This window comes from Somniosus microcephalus, chromosome 1 (assembly GCF_052327205.1).
Source record: "Somniosus microcephalus isolate GS21.2 chromosome 1, FLI_Smic_1.0, whole genome shotgun sequence".
Classification (NCBI taxonomy): Eukaryota; Metazoa; Chordata; class Chondrichthyes; order Squaliformes; family Somniosidae; genus Somniosus; species Somniosus microcephalus.
Window position 1 is genome coordinate 399,562,732 of NC_140987.1, and position 18,301 is coordinate 399,581,032.

Consider the following 18,301-nt stretch of genomic DNA (forward strand, 5'->3'; position numbering starts at 1 on the left):
GGACATCAGGAAAAGTACCCTGCTTTTCTTTGGATCTTTTATGTCCACTCAAGGGGGGGGGGGGGGGGCAAACTCGGCCTTGGTTTAACGTCTCTTCCAAAAGACAGCACCTCCGACAATGCAGCACTCCCTCGATATCACACTGAAGGATATCAATATTGGGGAATGGGATACTTTTCATTTCAGACACCCAGTGTTGGCGAGAAGCCCTTCCTGGTCAGGTGCAAAGTAGAGCTCTTTCTACTCTACCACAACTCAAGAGCTACTAACATAGTAATAAATGTTTGGAATAATCCAGCAGCATATTAAAGGCAAGAACTTTGGGGCTGTTCGAAATACAATGAGTTGTTATGACAATGAGATATGAGAGAGAGGTAATATAACTTGTAGAAACTTAATTTTCCCTAATGTGCACCATCCACAAACTTTGTGATGCTCTGGATTAAATTGTCCTTTGGGAAAACCACTTGGGTGTTGAATTCTCCCTGGTGACTATTTTATCTCTTCAGAATGCAACGCCATCAGGTAACCCTTAGTATCTCCACTCCCAAATCACATAAGCACTGGGTGCATAGCCGAGCAGCAGCTCTCTAACTTGCATCTAACTAAGCGAAGAGAGAAAAAACTTACATTTCAGTAAGTCTGAGGGGACAGTTGAGAGATAGAGGATGCACATATTTGTAAATGGGAAAGAACTTTCTTATTCAACATCCTTCACATATGGGTAGTGAAAAATTCAGTAGCAAGTCTTCCCCTTCTCCCACAATCGAATCCATTTCTTCTAGTTCTGTTAAGCGATCTACCAAATATATGTAGGGCTGCTGAATCTAGATAACAATAGTGACTGAATGATGATTCTTTCACATAGCAGCCTTACAGATATTTCAAATGCCATCATCTGGATTAACAGGAAATTAGTGGGCATCCCACATCTTCTCCAGTCAGCAATTTACTGTGATTACAGTGATTTGGGTTAGTTGTTAGCCCTGGCTATGCTAAATCAAATATTGCACACAATAAAGACACAGGTTACAGTTCATAGGAGACTGTGCTGAAATTATCAAACCATTTACATGAGAAATAGGTGTTGGGAAACAGCCCGAATTGCAAAAATTGATGGCAGCTAAGGTGAAACAAGTGTCAATCACAGACCAACAGACTATTTAAAGGTAAAATAAAACTATCAGAGGCAATTGCCAATATTATGAGCACCAGAACCCAAAAAGGAGAAAAAGAACTGGCCACACTGACAGCAGAAGACAACTAGTGTGGACATAATATTAAATTGTATAAACTAACATTACAGCAGGAAAAGGAGGTCAGCACAGGGCAGAAAGACAGCACAAGGCTGAAGAAAAAGATCATCTGCATGACATTCACTGGAAGGAATGGCAGCACACAAACAAGGTTAACAAAATGGATTGCCAGCTTGAGATGAAGCAGCTCAAGTGTGAAATGAAGAAAAGGAGAAACACCAGGGTGTCCTCAAATTGGCAGAAAGGGTCAAAACAATTACCACCCAGGTGAGAGTGAGGGAACTGTATACCCAGTCCTTAATCTAGTAAATGATAAACTTAATAGCCGAAATTTCCTGCAGCAAATCGGTCCATTTTTGAGGCAGTAATTGGATGGAAAGAAGTGGGGATCCGCTACACTGGATCCCTGCTCACTTTAGCAGTCACCCAATTTTTCACTGTCATTTCTGGCAGACGGTGGAGATGCCCTCCTATTGTTGCACAGATACGTGTAAATGAGGCAGCAATGATTTTTGTGACTTCGTACATCCCATTTTTCATTATTAATGCCTCATTTATGTGGTTTTAATCGCGCCAGGAAAAAACTGTCTATTGTGAATGCAGAAGTAAATTTAAGATGACAAATTTTAAATGTATAGTCACTGTTAATTTTTTTAAAGTTAGGGTGTTATATTTGTTGCTGTCTGCCCACATGCCATTTGCTGAGAGGCTGCTCTTTACCCTCGACCTCCCCAACGTTTCACTATTGGTATCCTACTGATAATTTCCTTCTATCTTTGCTTCTGGAAAGAAGAGGAGCAACCGAGGGAGGTTAGGCTGCACTGGAGGCGCATGGCTCTCATTTGCCGATAACCCTAAACCAGAGTATACAGATATACCTACCCACACTTGGCTGCTTATAACCAAGGACCATTGCTTGCAGGGACTTCACTTTACAAAAGGAAGCCATGAGTTATGCCACATGTTTCATGTGGACCTGCAGCCTACCTCCACTGCATGCACTGTCAGTTATGGCCACCATCATTCTTAATTTCTATGCCACGGGGTCATTCTATGCTACCACTTGGGAGATTTGTAACATACGGCTGTGCACAGATTAATCAAGTAGGTCACATATGCATTGTTCTCTAGATCAAACAATTCCATCAGCTTTTCCATGGGCAAGTGGCACCAACATAGAAAAATAGGAGCAGGAGTATGCCATTCGGCCCGTCGAGCCTGCTCCGCCATTCAATATGATCATGGCTGATCCTCTATCTCAATATCATATTCCCGCTCTCTCCCCATACCCCTTGATGCCTTTTGTGTCTAGGCTTGGACAAAAATGTGAGACTACAAGAAATGTGAGTCTGACAAAATAAAAATGAATCTAGATTTTTGTTTTAAATTAAAAAACTTTCATCGTTTTCTCTGGTTTCAAACCATTAAGGAGGCAGGAATGGTCTCCTCTCCCAAGAAGGTTCTATGATTCTGTTTCGTATCTTCACAGCAATGGTAATGATCAATATTCCCTTTAAGCTGCACAGCCGCGCAGCGCTCTGCAGTCCCCGCGCAGCCAGCTCACCGGCTTTTAAATAGGAAAAACCGCATGATGCGCTATCAATAACTCAAAAGACTGAGATTAAGCGAGTAACTAACAGGCTTTTATTAACAAGAGAATGAAGGTGTGCCTCGAGTGGTCGACCGGTCCAGAATACAGAGGGACTGTGGAGCAGTCACCTTTATACCTGGACTCGTGGGAGGAGTCAGCCGAAGCATGTACAGGCATGTACACAGTGGAATACAAACAGTGGTTTACCACATTCACCCCTTGTTTAAAAATGAGTCCGGCGGGGTGAAGTGTATTAAAAGTTAGTGTATTGTAGTCTCTCCAGAGGTCTTGTCTGCCGCTGTGATTGACGTGGCGACGGCAGGGGTAGTGAAGCTTCCGGCGTCAAGTCCCGCGTAGGCTGGGGCACTGGTGTGTAGTCCTCGTGGGTGTCGAGCGGGTCGCGGGGACCAGGCCTGCCATCTGCTGGGGCTGGATATTGGATCGTGGGGGGGGGGGTGGGTGGTAGTGGGTTGTGGGTTACTGCAGCCCCCGAGGGTGCGAGGTCTCGTATGGAGACTGTGTCCTCCCGCCCGTCCGGGTACGCAATGTAAGCATACTGGGGGTTGGCGTGGAGGAGGTCGACCCTCTCGACCAGGGGGTCCGTTTTATGGGTCCTCACGTGTCTTCTCAGTAGGACTGGCCCTGGGGACGTCAGCCATGGCGGTAGCGATGTCCCCGATGTGGACTTCCTTGGGAAGACAAACATTTTCTCATGAGGGGTGGTGTTAGTGGCAGTGCAGAGCAGTGACCGAATAGAGTGGAGCGCATCGGAGAGTACATCCTGCTAGCGGGAGGTCGGAAGGCCCCTAGACTTTAAGGCTAGCAGGGCGGCCTTCCAAACTGTCGCATTCTCTCTTTCCACCTGTCCGTTCCCCCGGGGGTTGTAACTGGTTGTCCTGCTTGTGGCAATACCCCTAGCGAGCAGGTACTAGCGGAGTTCGTCGCTCATAAACGATGAGCCCCGGTCGCTATGGATATAGCTGGGGAAACCGAACAGGGTGAAGAGGTCGTTCAGACATTTAATGACCGTGGCACTGGTCATGTCCGTGCAGGGGATGGCGAACGGGAAACGGGAGTACTCATCAATAATGTTGAGGAAGTACACATTGCGGTCGGAGGAGGGGAGAAGCCCTTTAAAATCAACGCTCAGGCGCTCGAAGGGGCGAGTGGCTTTTATCAGGTGAGCCCTGTCTGGTCTATAAAAGTGCAGTTTGCACTCAGCGCAGACTTGGCAGTTCCTGGTCATGGTCCTGACCTCCTCAATGGAGTAAGGCAGGTTGCGGGCCTTGATGAAGTGGAAGAACCTGGTGACCCCCGGGTGGCAGAGGTCATTGTGGAGGGCCCGCAGTCTATCGATCTGCGCGCTGGCGCAGGTGCCACGCGATAGAGCATCCGGGGGTTCATTGAGCTCCCCGGGCCGGTACAAGATCTCGTAATTGTAGGTGGAAAGTTCGATTCTCCACCTCAAGATCTTGTCGTTTTTGATTTTGCCCCTCTGCTTGTTGTTAAACATAAAAGCAACTGAATGCTGGTCAGTGAGCAGGATAAATCGTTTTCCGGCCAGGTAGTGCCTCCAATGACGCACGGCCTCCACAATAGCCTGGGCCTCCTTCTCAACAGCGGAGTGTCTGGTCTCCGGGCCCTGGAGGGTTCGTGAAAAGAAGGCCACGGGTCTCCCCGCCTGATTAAGGGTAGCGGCCAGGGCAAAGTCGGATGCGTCGCTTTCCACCTGGAAGGGGATGGATTCATCCACTGCGTGCATGGTGGCTTTGGCAATGTCATCCTTGATACGGTGGAAGGCTAAGCGGGCCTCTGCCATCACGGGAAAGGAGGTGGACTTGATCAGCGGACGGGCCGTGTCCGCATAGTAGGGGACCCACTGGGCGTAATAGGAGAAAAACCCTCGGCACCTCTTCAGGGCCTTGAGGCAGTGGGAGTTCCATAAGGGGACGCATCCGGTCGGGGTCGGGACCGATGACTCCGTGTTCCACAACACAGCCAAGGATGGCGAGGCGGGTTGTGCGGAATATGCACTTCTCCTTGTTATACGTCAGGTTCAGGAGTTGGGCGGTGCGGAGGAATTTTTCGAGGTTTGCGTCATGGTCCTGCAAGTCATGGCCGCAGACGATCACATTGTCCAGATATGGGAAAGTGGCCTGCAACGCATTTTGATTGACCATCCGGTCCATCTCCCTTTGGAAGACGGAGACCCCGTTGGTGACGCCAAAGGGAACCCTAAGGAAGTGATAGAGGCGGCCGTTTGCCTCAAAGGCAGTATACTGGCGGTCCTCAGGGCGGATAGGGAGCTGGTGGTACGCTGATTTCAGGTCAATGGTCGAGAAGACGCGGTACTGCGCGATCTGGTTGACCATATCAGCTATGCGGGGGAGTGGGTAAGCGTCCAGCAGGGTGTAGCGATTTATTGTCTGGCTGTAGTCGATGACCAGGCGCTGCTTCTCGCCGGTCTTAACGACCACAACCTGGGCTCGCCAGGGGCTGGTGCTGCCCTCAATAATCCCCTCCTTCAGGAGCCGCTCCACTTCGGTTTTAATGAAAACCCTGTCCCCGGCACTGTATTGCCTGCTCTTTGTGGCGATGGGCTTACAGTCGGGGGTGAGGTTAGCAAACAGTGGGGGGGGGGGGGGTGACTGAGTGTGGAGAGTTTGCACCTGGTGCGCGCGGGCAATTTTGAAGCTGCTGGCTGCGGACTGAGTGTGGGGGGAGTGGTCCACCGTACGCCATCGTAACACTTTTAAGGTGGCACTGAAAATCTAACCCCAGTAGAACGGCAGCGCAGAGGTGGGGCAGGATCAGAAGTTTAAAATTATCGTACACAGTCCCGTCTACTACGAGTGTCACCACGCAGTAGCCGCCAATGTCCGCCGACTGGGACTTGGAGGCCATAGAAATCCGCTGGTGCGCAGGCAGGACTGGGAGAGAGCAACGCCGCACCGTGTCGGGGTGGATGAAGCTCTCCATGCTCCAAGAGTCAAAAAGGCAGATTGTTTCGTGACCATTTACCTTAATGTCCATTGTGGACCGGGCCAGTTGGTGCGGTCTCGCTTGGTCCAGCGTAACGGAGGCCAGCGTAGGGGTCGGTGTGTCGCTGCGGGTATCAGATGAGGCGGTGTTGGGGGCCTGTTGTGTCCTGGCTGTCGTCCAAGATGGCGGCGTCCATGATCCCCATGTGGCTGGAGGCGTCCAAAATGGCTGCTGTTCCGGTGGTTCGCACATGGCTGGGGAGGCCCAAGATGGCGGCCCGCACGCGGCGCTGCTGGGGCTCGGGGTGGCTTTGGCTCTGCAGACGCTGGCGTAGTGTCCCTTCTTCCCGCAGCCCGAGCAGATCGCATTTTTCGCCGGGCAGCATGCTCTGGGGTGTTTGGCCCGGCCACAGAAGTAGCATTTCTGGCCTTGGGGCACTGCTGTCTGGCCTTGGGACACTGCTGCGGTAGTTGGGCCGTTGCTGGGATGTGGCTGGGGTGGTACGGCGCTATGAGACGGTCCTACCGTGTCCCAGGCTGTCGTTCCCTGCGGCGTCCACGGTGCAGAGGAGTAGGCGTCCATGCCCCGGTAGGCTGCGTCCAATGATGGTGCGAGTTCAGAGGCCTTGTTGAGGTCGAGGTCACTCTGCTCCAACAGTCGCTGTCGGGTGTAATTGGACCTGTGGCCCGCTACAAAAGCGTCCCGGATAAGTTCCTCTGTGTACACGGCGGCCTTTACATCCTTACAACCACAGGCCCGGCCAAGCACAGACAGTGCCTGAAGGTATTCCTCGGTCGATTCCCCAGGTTGTCGTTTACGACTCCCCAGGAGGTGCCTAGCGTACACCTCGTTCACTGGGCGCGTGTACTGGTCCTTGAGGAGCTTGATAGCATCCGCGTACGAGGTCGCGTCCTGGAGTACCGAGTACACTCGGTGGTTCACTTTGGAGGTCAGGACATCCAGTTTGTCCTCGTCCGATTTGACCGTTGCAGCGGAGGCGATCAGGAATTTTTCAAAACACCTAAGCCAGTGAGTAAACTTGGTGGATGAGTCCGCCTCCCGATGATCTAAGTCCAGGCATGCTGGTGTGAGGATCTTCACCATTATAAAAATCTTGTTAATAAAATTGATGCGCTATCAATAACTCAAAAGACTGAGATTAAGCGAGTAACTAACAGGCTTTTATTAACAAGAGAATGAAGGTGTGCCTCGAGTGGTCGACCGGTCCAGAATACAGAGGGACAGTGGAGCAGTCACCTTTATACCTGGACTCGTGGGAGGAGTCAGCCGAGGCATGTACAGGCATGTACACAGTGGAATACAAACAGTGGTTTACCACACCGCACATGTGCGATATTTTGAATGGGCCACGCAGCCCCTTAAAGGCAGAAAAAGCAGTGTTTGAATCTGTTGGATGTTGTAAAGCTGTATGATCAGTAAGGAAATGAACCTGGAATTCACTGACATTTGATCCCCTAGTTACTCATGGGTCTTAATCCTAGTTGTTGATTAAGTGAATCTATAAACACTTCTTTACGAAAGCTCAAAGACAAAGCTTTGCAATTTTACCGATTGGCAGGATTCCCCAAAGAACAGGAGTCACAGATTGCACCCATACATGCTCTCCTCATCAATGGGCAAATGTATAAAAACTGGAAAGTACACCATTCTCTCAAAATGCTGCTTGTTTGTGATCAGCAGCAGACCATTATGTAAGCAAACGCTTGCTTCCCTGGCAGCTGCCTGCATGTGTTGCCATCCTGAGAAAGTGCAACATCGTATGTGCACATGCCTACCATGCCACAAGTCTGGTCTCTGTGGCCACAAATTTACAAGAAAGCAGACCTAATGGTACCAGTAAAACCCAGGTATCATAATGGGGCCGATGATAAATGCATGCAGCGAGCAACTTGACACTCAAGGTGTTTAGTGTGGTGAATGCATACAAGACTGCGAGTGAAGGGGCACTTTCAGGTGAAGGCTAGGGATGCAAGGGAGGTCACACAGTCTCCAGGAAAATTCAAGCACTTCAAAATTGCGAGGGCGAAGTCACTGTATGTGGCAAACACAGTTGGTACACTGCATTCTTTGAAGGTGCGGCTAGCTCTTATCTTGCACATTTTTCCGACACTGAGGTGCCACTGGTTGCCTTCACCACCTTCTACCACTGCTGCTCTCCTTGAGGGTCCACATCACTGTGCATCTCCTGACTTCATGAACAAGAACTTCTACACCTCCAAAAGTAAACATGGAGACTTTGGACCCCTGCAGACCTCACAGATACCTTTGAGGAAAGGAAATTTCACTTTTACTTCCAAAACAATTTTTGCTACCGTTGACCCCTTATGGTGCTGCAAGCCATTAAATCTGTGGGAATGCATGCTTAAATGTATCCTGAACACTCTACAGACTATAATAGTGAAACATTCAATCATTAATAGTTATAATATAGGTATACTAGCTGGAGTACCCGGCGTTGCCGAGGGAACTGAAGAACCCTCTGCCATGTTTATAAAACTGTTTATAAAACTGTTGGGATTGAAGAACTCTTCCTAAGCACCCAGGAGGTGGTTGTTTAACTTAGTTTTTTGTTAATGGGGATCGACAGTAGCCAAAAATTCAAGTTTTTACAGTTTTCCTTCTATGTCACTTTGGAGGTAGCAAGCAGAATTATAATTTTGCAATGTTATCATTGACATTAATGTGTCATGATCATATAATGATTGTGCATTATTGTAAAAAGCAATAAAATTGTTGAAACTTTTAATGAGAGGACCACATTCCGCTTAAAAAAAGACTCAATGATTATGATATAAAAATGCAATTTTCCATAGCCAACCCAGGAGGAAATTGCATGGCTTCGTTTTTTTTTTTTTTTTTTTTATATAAAGAGTTTCCCAGAATCGGTATTTTTATTGAGAAAAAATTTCTTCACCAAATGCGCCAACTATTTGCATAATACAACGCTGATGGACAGGTATTGATGGCGGAGTATATTTTCTTTTTCTATGCCCTTCCCATCGTTACTTGGCAGCGCGTAAAATATAGTGGCTTTGACGGAATTTTAATCTAAATAAAAATACTAAATTCGGTATAATCTGTATAAATTTTTTTTTCGATTTTGCAAGCGTGTATCATTGCATAATTGAGGTGGATTAATGTTGCGCATTAACATGATAACAGCATTTTCTTTAAGTTTCAATTTGTGTGTTGGAAGGCAGGGGTGCTATATTTTGTTCGGGTTTTACAGTGACCTGTTTTCCTTCCCTAATGATGGCATTATTGGAGAGCCCGTTGATATACACCATTTTCTGTTTTTCCTGAGGGTGTTGAAAGAAACAGATTCCTTGATGCACCAACTCTTGAACATGCCATGTACAACTGGCCATGTGAAAAACAGGGCGTGAGTAAGTTGATGCCAGCAACCTTCAAAGTCTGCCCCTGTGCCTTGTTGATTGACATTGCAAAATAAATTGTTACAGTAAACTGTCGCCTTTTAAATTGAAATGGCAAGTCATTTGGTATCATTGGAATTCGAGGAATAAGAACATCCTCACCTCTGGCGCAGCCTGATATGATGGTAGCCTCAATGAGATTTGGCATGAGCTTTTTGACTGCCAGTCTGGTTCCATTGCACAACTTTGGTGGATCAATGTTTCTTAAGAGCATGATGGGGGGTGCCCTCCTTCAGTAAGAGTTTGTGAGGAGGTGTTCCTGAAGGCTGCAATGAGTTGAGGAACTCAGTGGGGTAGTGTACCCCATCAGCACTGTCACAAACAGTATCAACACTTTTATAAATTCGCTCTTGGCCAGGGAGTTTTTGAAAAAGCAGCATGTTGATGTTGTTGACAGTATCATTCTTGGGTGCAAGTATTGACCATTCACACAGCCACTTGGGATCTTTGAAGTGATTGAGGAAGTCTGGATACACCTTTGAGATCAACTCATCAACTGTTCTGACTTGACTGTCACAGCCTGGAGGAATTGTGATTTGACCACTGCTGTCAATTGGCAACTTTCATCTCCCAAATTTAGCAAGTCGGGTAAAGGATCCTGCCATTTCGTCACCATGCATATGAACACGCATGTTTGTGGTCAAATGGACTGTTTGCACAGCTGGCCACAGATGCGATGCCTTGAGACATGCATTGAGTTCATCTGCAGGTGTTCCTCTGGGGACAACTGGCAGGATTTGGCGGAAATCACCTGCCAGCAACAGGGTGATGCCACCCATCAGCCTATTGTTGCCTCTCAGATCTTGAAGAGTTCTGTTGAGTGCTTCAAGCGCCCTCTTGTGGGCCATTGCACACTCATCCCACACAATGAGTCTACACTTTTGAAGCAACTCAGCAGCACCAGTTCCTTTGCTAATGTTACACACTGGGTGTTCTTGTCTTGTCAGATCCAGAGGGAGAGCAAAGGTTGAGTGGGCAGTGCGACCTCCTTGGAGAAGAGTTGCAGCGATTCCTGATGAGGCAACAGCCAGTGCAATGCATCCCTTAGAGCGAACCATGGCCAGTAAAAGATTGATCAGGAATGTCTTTCCTGTTCCACCAGGTGCATCGAGGAAAATAATGCCACCAGCATTGTTTTCCACCATATCCACAACCAACCTGTATGTCTGTTTCTGGTCTGGAACCAACTTAGGTTCAGTGACGGTGACAAAGGAGGTCAGTTCCTCAACATTGTAGGTGGTTTCACTGAGTATCTCTCTGCTGAGACCTGGAGAAGTATTCCTACAGGGAGATGGAAGGTTCAACTCAGTCAGAGACTTGCCAACCAATGCCAAAGTCTTCTCCTCCAAAAGGATCAATACCTGATTGTACATTGCATCAGTGAAGTTCAACTCCATTGCGGGGTTGGCTCTCCTGAGTTGGTGTAAGATGTCTTCCGTCAGGCTGTCTTTGTGATCTTCCCACAACTGCATCGGGTTGGAAGGGCTGCAGAGGGCAATTACAATGGCAAAGAGATTTTGTAGCCTATTGGGAGAGTAAGACAGAGCAGCTTCTGTCATCGTTGCATGCCAATGAATGTCATCCTCAATGTGTCCTCTCCTGCGGCAAGCTTCTTGAAAGGAGGCACAGAGATGGCCATTGAAATTCTTGAGGTCATTAAATGATGTTGGGCCAGCAACCTCATGGAGGAGTAGACGAAGGTGAAAGCACTCTGTGTTGTTTGGATGGACCGTGTAGACTCTGCCAAGTGCATCAGATGAGTACACCCCTGTATGACCAGGAACTTCCTTCTGACCTGGTCCAGGGCGCCGAGCCCGCCATGTCTTGTTTGGCTGCCAGGTGTAGTACTTGGGCACCTGATGATACAAAAGTGTCTTGGCAAAGTCAATCGTTTGGCACAACTCAAAGAATGCTGTCAGTTTTGTCTTTGGAGGTTCCTCGGCACGTTGCCTGGCATTTACTGGTCGGAAGAAAACCCTTTGTCCATTTTGCAAGTGCACATCCAATTTAGTGACAGTGGGGTAATGCTTGTTGATGTCAAAACCAAAAATTCGCCAGGCTGCCTCATTGCTGCAGATGTAATGGCCCATCAGATGTGTGGCGATCTCATCATTTTGATTTTGCTGTCCAACCCGTTGAAGATCAAAGACAGCTTGGTCACTGCCCTTATGGATGTACTTGCACACATATTTGAAAGACTTAACTGAGTGGCAGTACTCCACATTGATGTGACATTTGAAGAGCCTGGATAGGAGTGGACAATAAGGAACAATCCAACGGTTGTCAACTTCCAATGGCTGTCCTTGCTGTCTTGTCTGATTTGACTGACCAGGTTGGCCTGACTCACCAGAATGCCGATTTCGCATTCTTATTTCAGTGCTGAAACCTCCACTCTCTTTGCCCCTTCTCCTGTACAAAGGATAGCCATCATCCCCATGCTGAGTTTGTTCGCGGAGTGGCTTTGGGTACCTTTTTGTACATTCATTGTTTTTCATGCAGGGAGAAGAAGGGTTGTGTTGCCCACAAGGACCATGAATCATATTTTTTACAACAACATCAAAGAGGATTGGATCCTTGTCCTTATCGGGTAGCTCTGCAGAGATGAAGGAATCAACTTGATTGGGGTGAATCTTTGCCTGAAGCCAGAGTAAAAGATGAACATGAGGAAGTCCTCTCTTCTGCCACTCAATGCTGTACATGTAGCAATGGGGTGCACCAAAAATTTTGCCTACAGTCAGGAGTTTTACCAGTTTTTTAACTTTGAGGTTGAAGACCCGTGCTATGAGGTCATGCCTTTCAGTACCAGCTTTGGGTGGGAACTCCTGCCATTGGGGATTGCAAGTCATGGTGATAGAGGGGTCAGGTCTGCCATAGTTTCTGACATAGGTCATGGCATCCTGTGTGTGCTCATGCATGTACCTAGGACCTCCAACAAAGGTGGATGGTAGGATGACCATTTGACTAATGTCCTCCGTGTTGCCATCATTGGCCACAGCATCTCGCAAGTGTATATAGTCTGTGACTATTGGTGGTTATTCTGGAACCAATTAAGCCGCTCTCCTTCCATTTTTGCATACATGTCAGTGAGGAATTGGTGGAGAAGTCCTCCACACTGAAGCAGGTGGTTTGAACCAGTTTGTCGTTCCATCAGCCTATATGCATAGAATTCCATGGCAGATAGCATCTTTTGTCTTTGGGTTGTAGGTGGCACACCAGTTTTGGGGTCAACATGTGGGATCTTGTTATAGGCATCATATCCATCTTCCCCATGGCAAAACAAAAGCGGGTATTGCATAGGATCATATGACCTGTGAAGCTCAGAAATTCTTTTGAGTGGACCACCTCTCATATGCAAGACAATGTCCCGTTGTTCAAATTCTTGGCCCACAATGACAATGGCTACTTCATTGGTGGTAGGAGCATTGAAGCGTCGCCCATGTTCACCTGCAGGAGTCTGGTCAGCTTTGATGACAACTTTGAGGTCTTCATTTGTTGTTTTTTTCGATGGCTGTTTTGAAACTCTTTATATATGGGTTTTGCTGATGAAGCATCTCCTGTAACCCAAGCAAAGTTTGAAGCTTGATTTGGTGTTGTTGTGCGGGGTGAACAGCAGCTTCCCTGCGGCGATTGGCTTGCTCCTCGTCATCATCCAAGTAGTAGATTTGGAGAAACTGAGGTCTTTCGTTTGGTAGAGGAAGTAGGGAGCCAGCTGTATGGTACACCTGTCCATGAACTTTAAAAGTTGGGCAAAATCCTGATTCATGCACTCTGTTTGCACCAAAGAGGTCATTGCGAAACAGTTGTTGTACTTCCTGATATGAGTGAGTAATTGTCTTGAAGCTGGAGTTCTGCCCAACAGAAGTGAGTGTGGGGGTTCAGGTGGAGCTGGTAGTGGTGGAAGTTTCACCTTTCCTCCATTGCAGCATATCCCATCAATTTCCCTTTCCCACGTCAGAGCGCCACAGTGAGGGCAAATGATGGTCATCCTGCCAATGATGACTGTGGGGTCTGCTTCATAATTGATGGTGGGTTCATAGGAGAAGGCTGCTCTATGCCAATGATTCCAAATGTCAACTCTGGCAATGGCCATGTGGACAGTGTCGGACTGACGACGTGCCTGAGTCTGGTCATGAGTCTCTGGCTTGGGTATGTCTCGCCTGGTCAACAGCTTGCCGTGCCCGAGTCTGGTCAGGAGTCTCCGAGGCTCTGGCAGTTGCCATTCTGGCTGTGTTGGCGGCTTTACGTCCCTCAGATTGTTGAGGAGTCTCAGCTGATCTAGCAGCAGCATTTCTGTCCTGGTTAGCCTGAAGGCGAGCCTGTCTCTGCTCATCAGTTTCAGCAGCTCTCTGAGCCTTATCTCGGCGTGCATCAGAAGTGCTGCGTCCAAGTCTGCAACGTTTTTTTGAGCCCATGTTAAGAAAAAAGTACAAATCTATATACAGGAAACTTTGTGCTATCCGGCACCCGCGGGACCGAGCTGCTGCCGTTCCCTCAAAACTGCCATACACTCCAGAGTTATCTGACAACAATCACTGTTGCTTAGCAACAGCTTCTAAAGGCCAAAAAGTGGATAAATCCCCAGGCCCGGACAAGATGTATCCCAGGCTGCTGTGGGAGGCAAAGGAGGAGATTGCAGGGGCTCTGACACAAATTTTCAGAACCTCTCTGGCCACAGGGGATGTACCAGAGGACTGGAGAACAGCTAACGTAGTACCATTATTCAAGAAGGGTAGCAGGGATAAACCAGGGAATTACAGGCCAGTGAGCCTAACATCTGTGGTAGAGAAATTATTGGAAAAAATTCTGAGGGACAAAATTAATCTCCACTTGGAGAGGCAAGGATTAATCGGGGATAGTCAGCATGGCTTTGTCAAGGGTAAATCATGTCTGACAAATCTGATTGAATTTTTCGAGGGGGTGACTACGGGGGTGGATGAGGGAAATGCTGTGGATGTGGTTTACATGGACTTCAGTAAAGCTTTTGACAAAGTCCCGCATAGGAGACTGGTCAAGAAGGTAAGAGCCCATGGGATCCAGGGTGCCTTGGCGCGTTGGATCCTAAACTGGCTGAGTGGCAGGAGGCAGAGGGTGATGGTCGAAGGTTGCTTTTGTGACTGGAAGCCTGTGTCCAGTGGGGTACCTCAGGGATCGGTGCTGGGTCCCTTGTTGTTTGTGATCTACATAAATGATTTGGATGAGAATGTAAAAGGTATGATCAGTAAGTTCGCAGATGACACGAAAATTGGTGGGGTGGTAAATTGCGAGGAGGAAAGCCTTAGGCTACAGGACAATATAAACGGGTTGGTCAGATGGGCGGAAAAGTGGCAAATGGAATTTAACCCTGAAAAGTGCGAGGTGATGCATTTTGGACGGACAAATAAGGCAAGGGAATACACAATGAGTGGTAGGACCCTAGGAAGTACAGAGGGTCAGAGGGACCTTGGTGTACATGTACATAGATCCCTGAAGGCAGCGGAGCAGGTAGATAAGGTGGTTAAAAAGGCATATGGGATACTTGCCTTCATTAGCCGAGGCATAGAATATAAGAGCAGGGAGGTTATGATGGAGCTGTACAAAACGCTGGTGAGGCCACAGCTGGAGTACTGTGTGCAGTTCTGGTCGCCTCACTATAGGAAGGATGTGATTGCTTTGGAGAGGGTGCAGAGAAGATTCACCAGGATGTTACCTGGGATGGAGCGCCTCAGCTATGAAGAGAGGCTGGACAGGCTGGGGTTGTTTTCCTTGGAGCAAAGAAGGCTGAGGGGGGACCTGATTGAGGTGTACAAAATGATGAGGGGCATAGATAGGGTAGATAAAGAGGAACTTTTCCCCTTAGTGGGGGGGGTCAATAACAAGGGGGCATAGATTCAGGGTAAGGGGCAGGAGATTTAGAGGGGATTTGAGGAGGAACTTTTTCACCCAGAGGGTGGTTGGAATGTGGAATTCAATGCCTGAAAGGGTGGTAGAGGCAGGAACCCTCACAACATTCAAGAAGCATTTGGATGAGCACTTGAAATGCCATTGCATACAAGGCTATGGACCAAATGCTGGAAAATGGGATTAGACTGGACAGGGATGGATGGGCGGCGCAGACACGATGGGCCGAAGGGCCTCTTTCTGTGCTGTAAAACTCTATGACTCGGGTGTGGCTGCAAGCCTCTGTGAAATGAGTGGATTTTGTCCGTTTTTTGTACACTGTCCGAACAATTTTTGTCTGACCAAAAAATAAACACGCCTATGACACTCCCCTAATCATAAGCTTTCTTATGATGGGGGGGGGAGAGAAAGGGGGGGGGGGGGGGGAGAGAGAAAGGGGGGGGGGGGAAGAGAGAGAAAGGGGGGGGGGGGAGAGAGAAAGGGGGGGGGAGAAAGGGGGGGGGAGAGAAAGGGGGAGGAGGGGGAGGGTGGGGGGGGAGGGTAGGGGGGAAGGGGGGGAGAGGGGGAAGAGAGGGGGGAGAAAGGGAGGGGGAGCCAGCAGACCCTCTCCCCTCTGTCAGCGATGGTGGGGGGGGGGGGGGGGGGGAGAAAAAGAGTCCCCGAGCCCCGCCCCCCGAGGCCCGCCCTCCCGAGGCCCGATCTCCCGAGCCCCGCACCCCCCGAGCCCCCCCCACCAATCTCCCGAGGCCCGCCCTTCCGAGGCCCGCCCTCCCGAGGCCCGATCTCCCGAGCCCCGCACCTGCCATCTCCCGAGGCTCCCCCCACCCCGATCTCCCGAGGCCCGATCTCACGAGCCCCGCTCCCCCGAGCCCCGATCTGCCGAACCCCGCCCCCCACCCGAGCCGGCTTCAAGAGCAGAGAGACGCCGCAGCGCAACCGACCACGTGAGGCCCGGCCGGACTCAAGCCGCGCGCGCTGACTCCTGCCCCACCCGCCTTTACTAAGATGGCGGCGGTGGCGACGCTCGGCTGAGGCCCGCCCCCTCCAGCCTTCACAAAGATGGCGGCGATCGCGAGCCGCTTGTTGAGTGCGACAGGTGGTGCCTAGCTCGGGCATGGCTGGGCAACAGAGGCCCAGGCTTACAGGCCTGGAAAAACGGTGAAAGGTAGGAAAATTCTAGATGTTAGAGAAAAGATTTACAAATTAATTAACTTTTTAAAAAAAACTTGTTTTAAAAGCAACTTTTTTTTTTTGCTTGGAAATGTAGATTTGAAAAGAAACACGCATAAAGTGGGAAAAAGAAATGAAAAGTTTGGAATCAAGATGGCGGCGACTCACCTCGGTTCAGAATGATACGGCCCGCCCACACACGCACCGATTGGCCAACCGTCAGGTCACTGAACTGTAGGATTGGTCAATCATCATGTCACTGAACTGTAGGATGGCCCGCCCGCCCCCACTCTATGCAAATGAGCGGATGAGAGGAATTTTGAACGTTTTTTGGATACCGTCGGCACAATTTTTGTCCGACCGTCGGCACAATTTTTGTCCGAGCAAAAAGTAAATACGCCTACAAGAATCCCCTAATGATGAGCTTTCTTTTGATAGAACATATGTGTAGGTACGCTCTATAACTTTTGATTGTATAGCCGGCCAGATAGACAGACAGACAGACATATCCTTTTATATATATAGATATATAATATAAATAAAATCAACAGATATATATGTATATATAAAAATATATAAATAAAAAATTATATACAAATAATTAAATATATCAACTGCAGCACAACCCACATGTCACTAGGTGTCTCTTAAAGGGAAGCAAAATCATTTTTTCAGCAATTTTCATATAAATAAACATTGAATTGGCAATGATCATATTTTTTCTGCCTCTTTGCCCTTTCCATTTTTTTTTGTATGATAATGAAGCAACACATTTGATTCATACATTCCTGAAGGGTATAGGAGACCCTGGCATGTCTAGCAAACTGCATGTTGTGTTTCAACAACAAAAGGTCAGTATCCGGCCAGGTCCTCTGCTATAGCAAATGACTTGTTACATTTGAGGTAGGCCTTAAATCCCTCAATCCTACTCAATGTATTTTGCCCTAATCTAGGCCGACACTCCCAATGCAGTACCTAAGGAGTGCTGCACTGTCTGATGTGTCGTCTTTCGGATGAGGCGATAAACCGAGGCCCCGCCTTTCCTCTCAGGTGGACGTAAAAGATACCCTGGAACTATTTCCAGACGAGCTGGGGAAGTTTTCCCTGGTGTCCTGGCCAATACTTATCCCCCAACCAACATCACTTAAAAACAGATTGCTGTTTGCGGGACCTTGCTGTGCATAAATTGGCGGCTACATTTCCTACATTACAACAGTGACTACACTTCAAAAGTACTTAATTAGCTGGGAAGCGCTTTGGGATTTTTAAAAAGTTAGAATTTTAAGAGCTGACCCACTTCCTTGTTCGTTGTCTGAGAATTCTGTGTTTTGATTGGCTGCTTAGACAGCTCATTGATGTTGATTTGAATTAAACGTCGGAAAATCTGAATTTCGACACAGAGATTACGAGATCTTTGTGCGAAGCTTACTTCAGGGCCACTGACCGCAAATTCTCGGCCATTCTCATGCAGTGTTTCACAGCTGTCACCAGCAACTCCAACATTACGGTTTTTTTAATACCAGTATTAAAACCAGTTTCGCTGCATAATTAACACAGCATTGCATGACACAATGGATTTTACTTAAGAACTGAAGCAATTTTTTTTTTTTTTAATAACAGCAGCGCTATTTATGCAGTAGTGGTTTAAAAATCTCTCTCCTTGTTGGTAACAATAACATTTTTATTACAGTTTTTCAGGGGATGGGGAAAGAGAATAAGCAAGCATAAGTCTCCTTACCTTGAAATAAACCGAGGAAGTGAAGAACAGCTTCATTAATGGATCAAAATAAAGATGAACCGCATCTGCAATTACACAAAACAGTGTGAACAACATCTTGATAATCACAAGGAGTCTTTAAGAAAGACAGGTTAGTGCCAAGAAAAGGTTTTCAGAAATTAAAGGGAAACAACTACTGAAGCTTTCACATGCAACCACAAAAGGGACCCGAGTATTCAGTTTGCATCAACCT

At 48.0% G+C, this 18,301-nt stretch overlaps 1 protein-coding gene across 3 annotated transcripts in view; it reads right to left on the reverse strand.

Annotated features, from left to right (window-relative positions):
- cenpi (centromere protein I) overlaps positions 1–18,301 on the reverse strand; it is a 109,833-nt gene that overhangs the window by 31,142 nt on the left and 60,390 nt on the right. For all 3 annotated transcript variants that reach the window (XM_085997910.1, XM_085997902.1, XM_085997919.1), the window contains one exon: positions 18,070–18,134. In XM_085997910.1, coding sequence (XP_085854036.1) covers positions 18,070–18,134 — 65 coding nt within the window. The remainder of the gene's footprint in view (positions 1–18,069; positions 18,135–18,301) is intronic.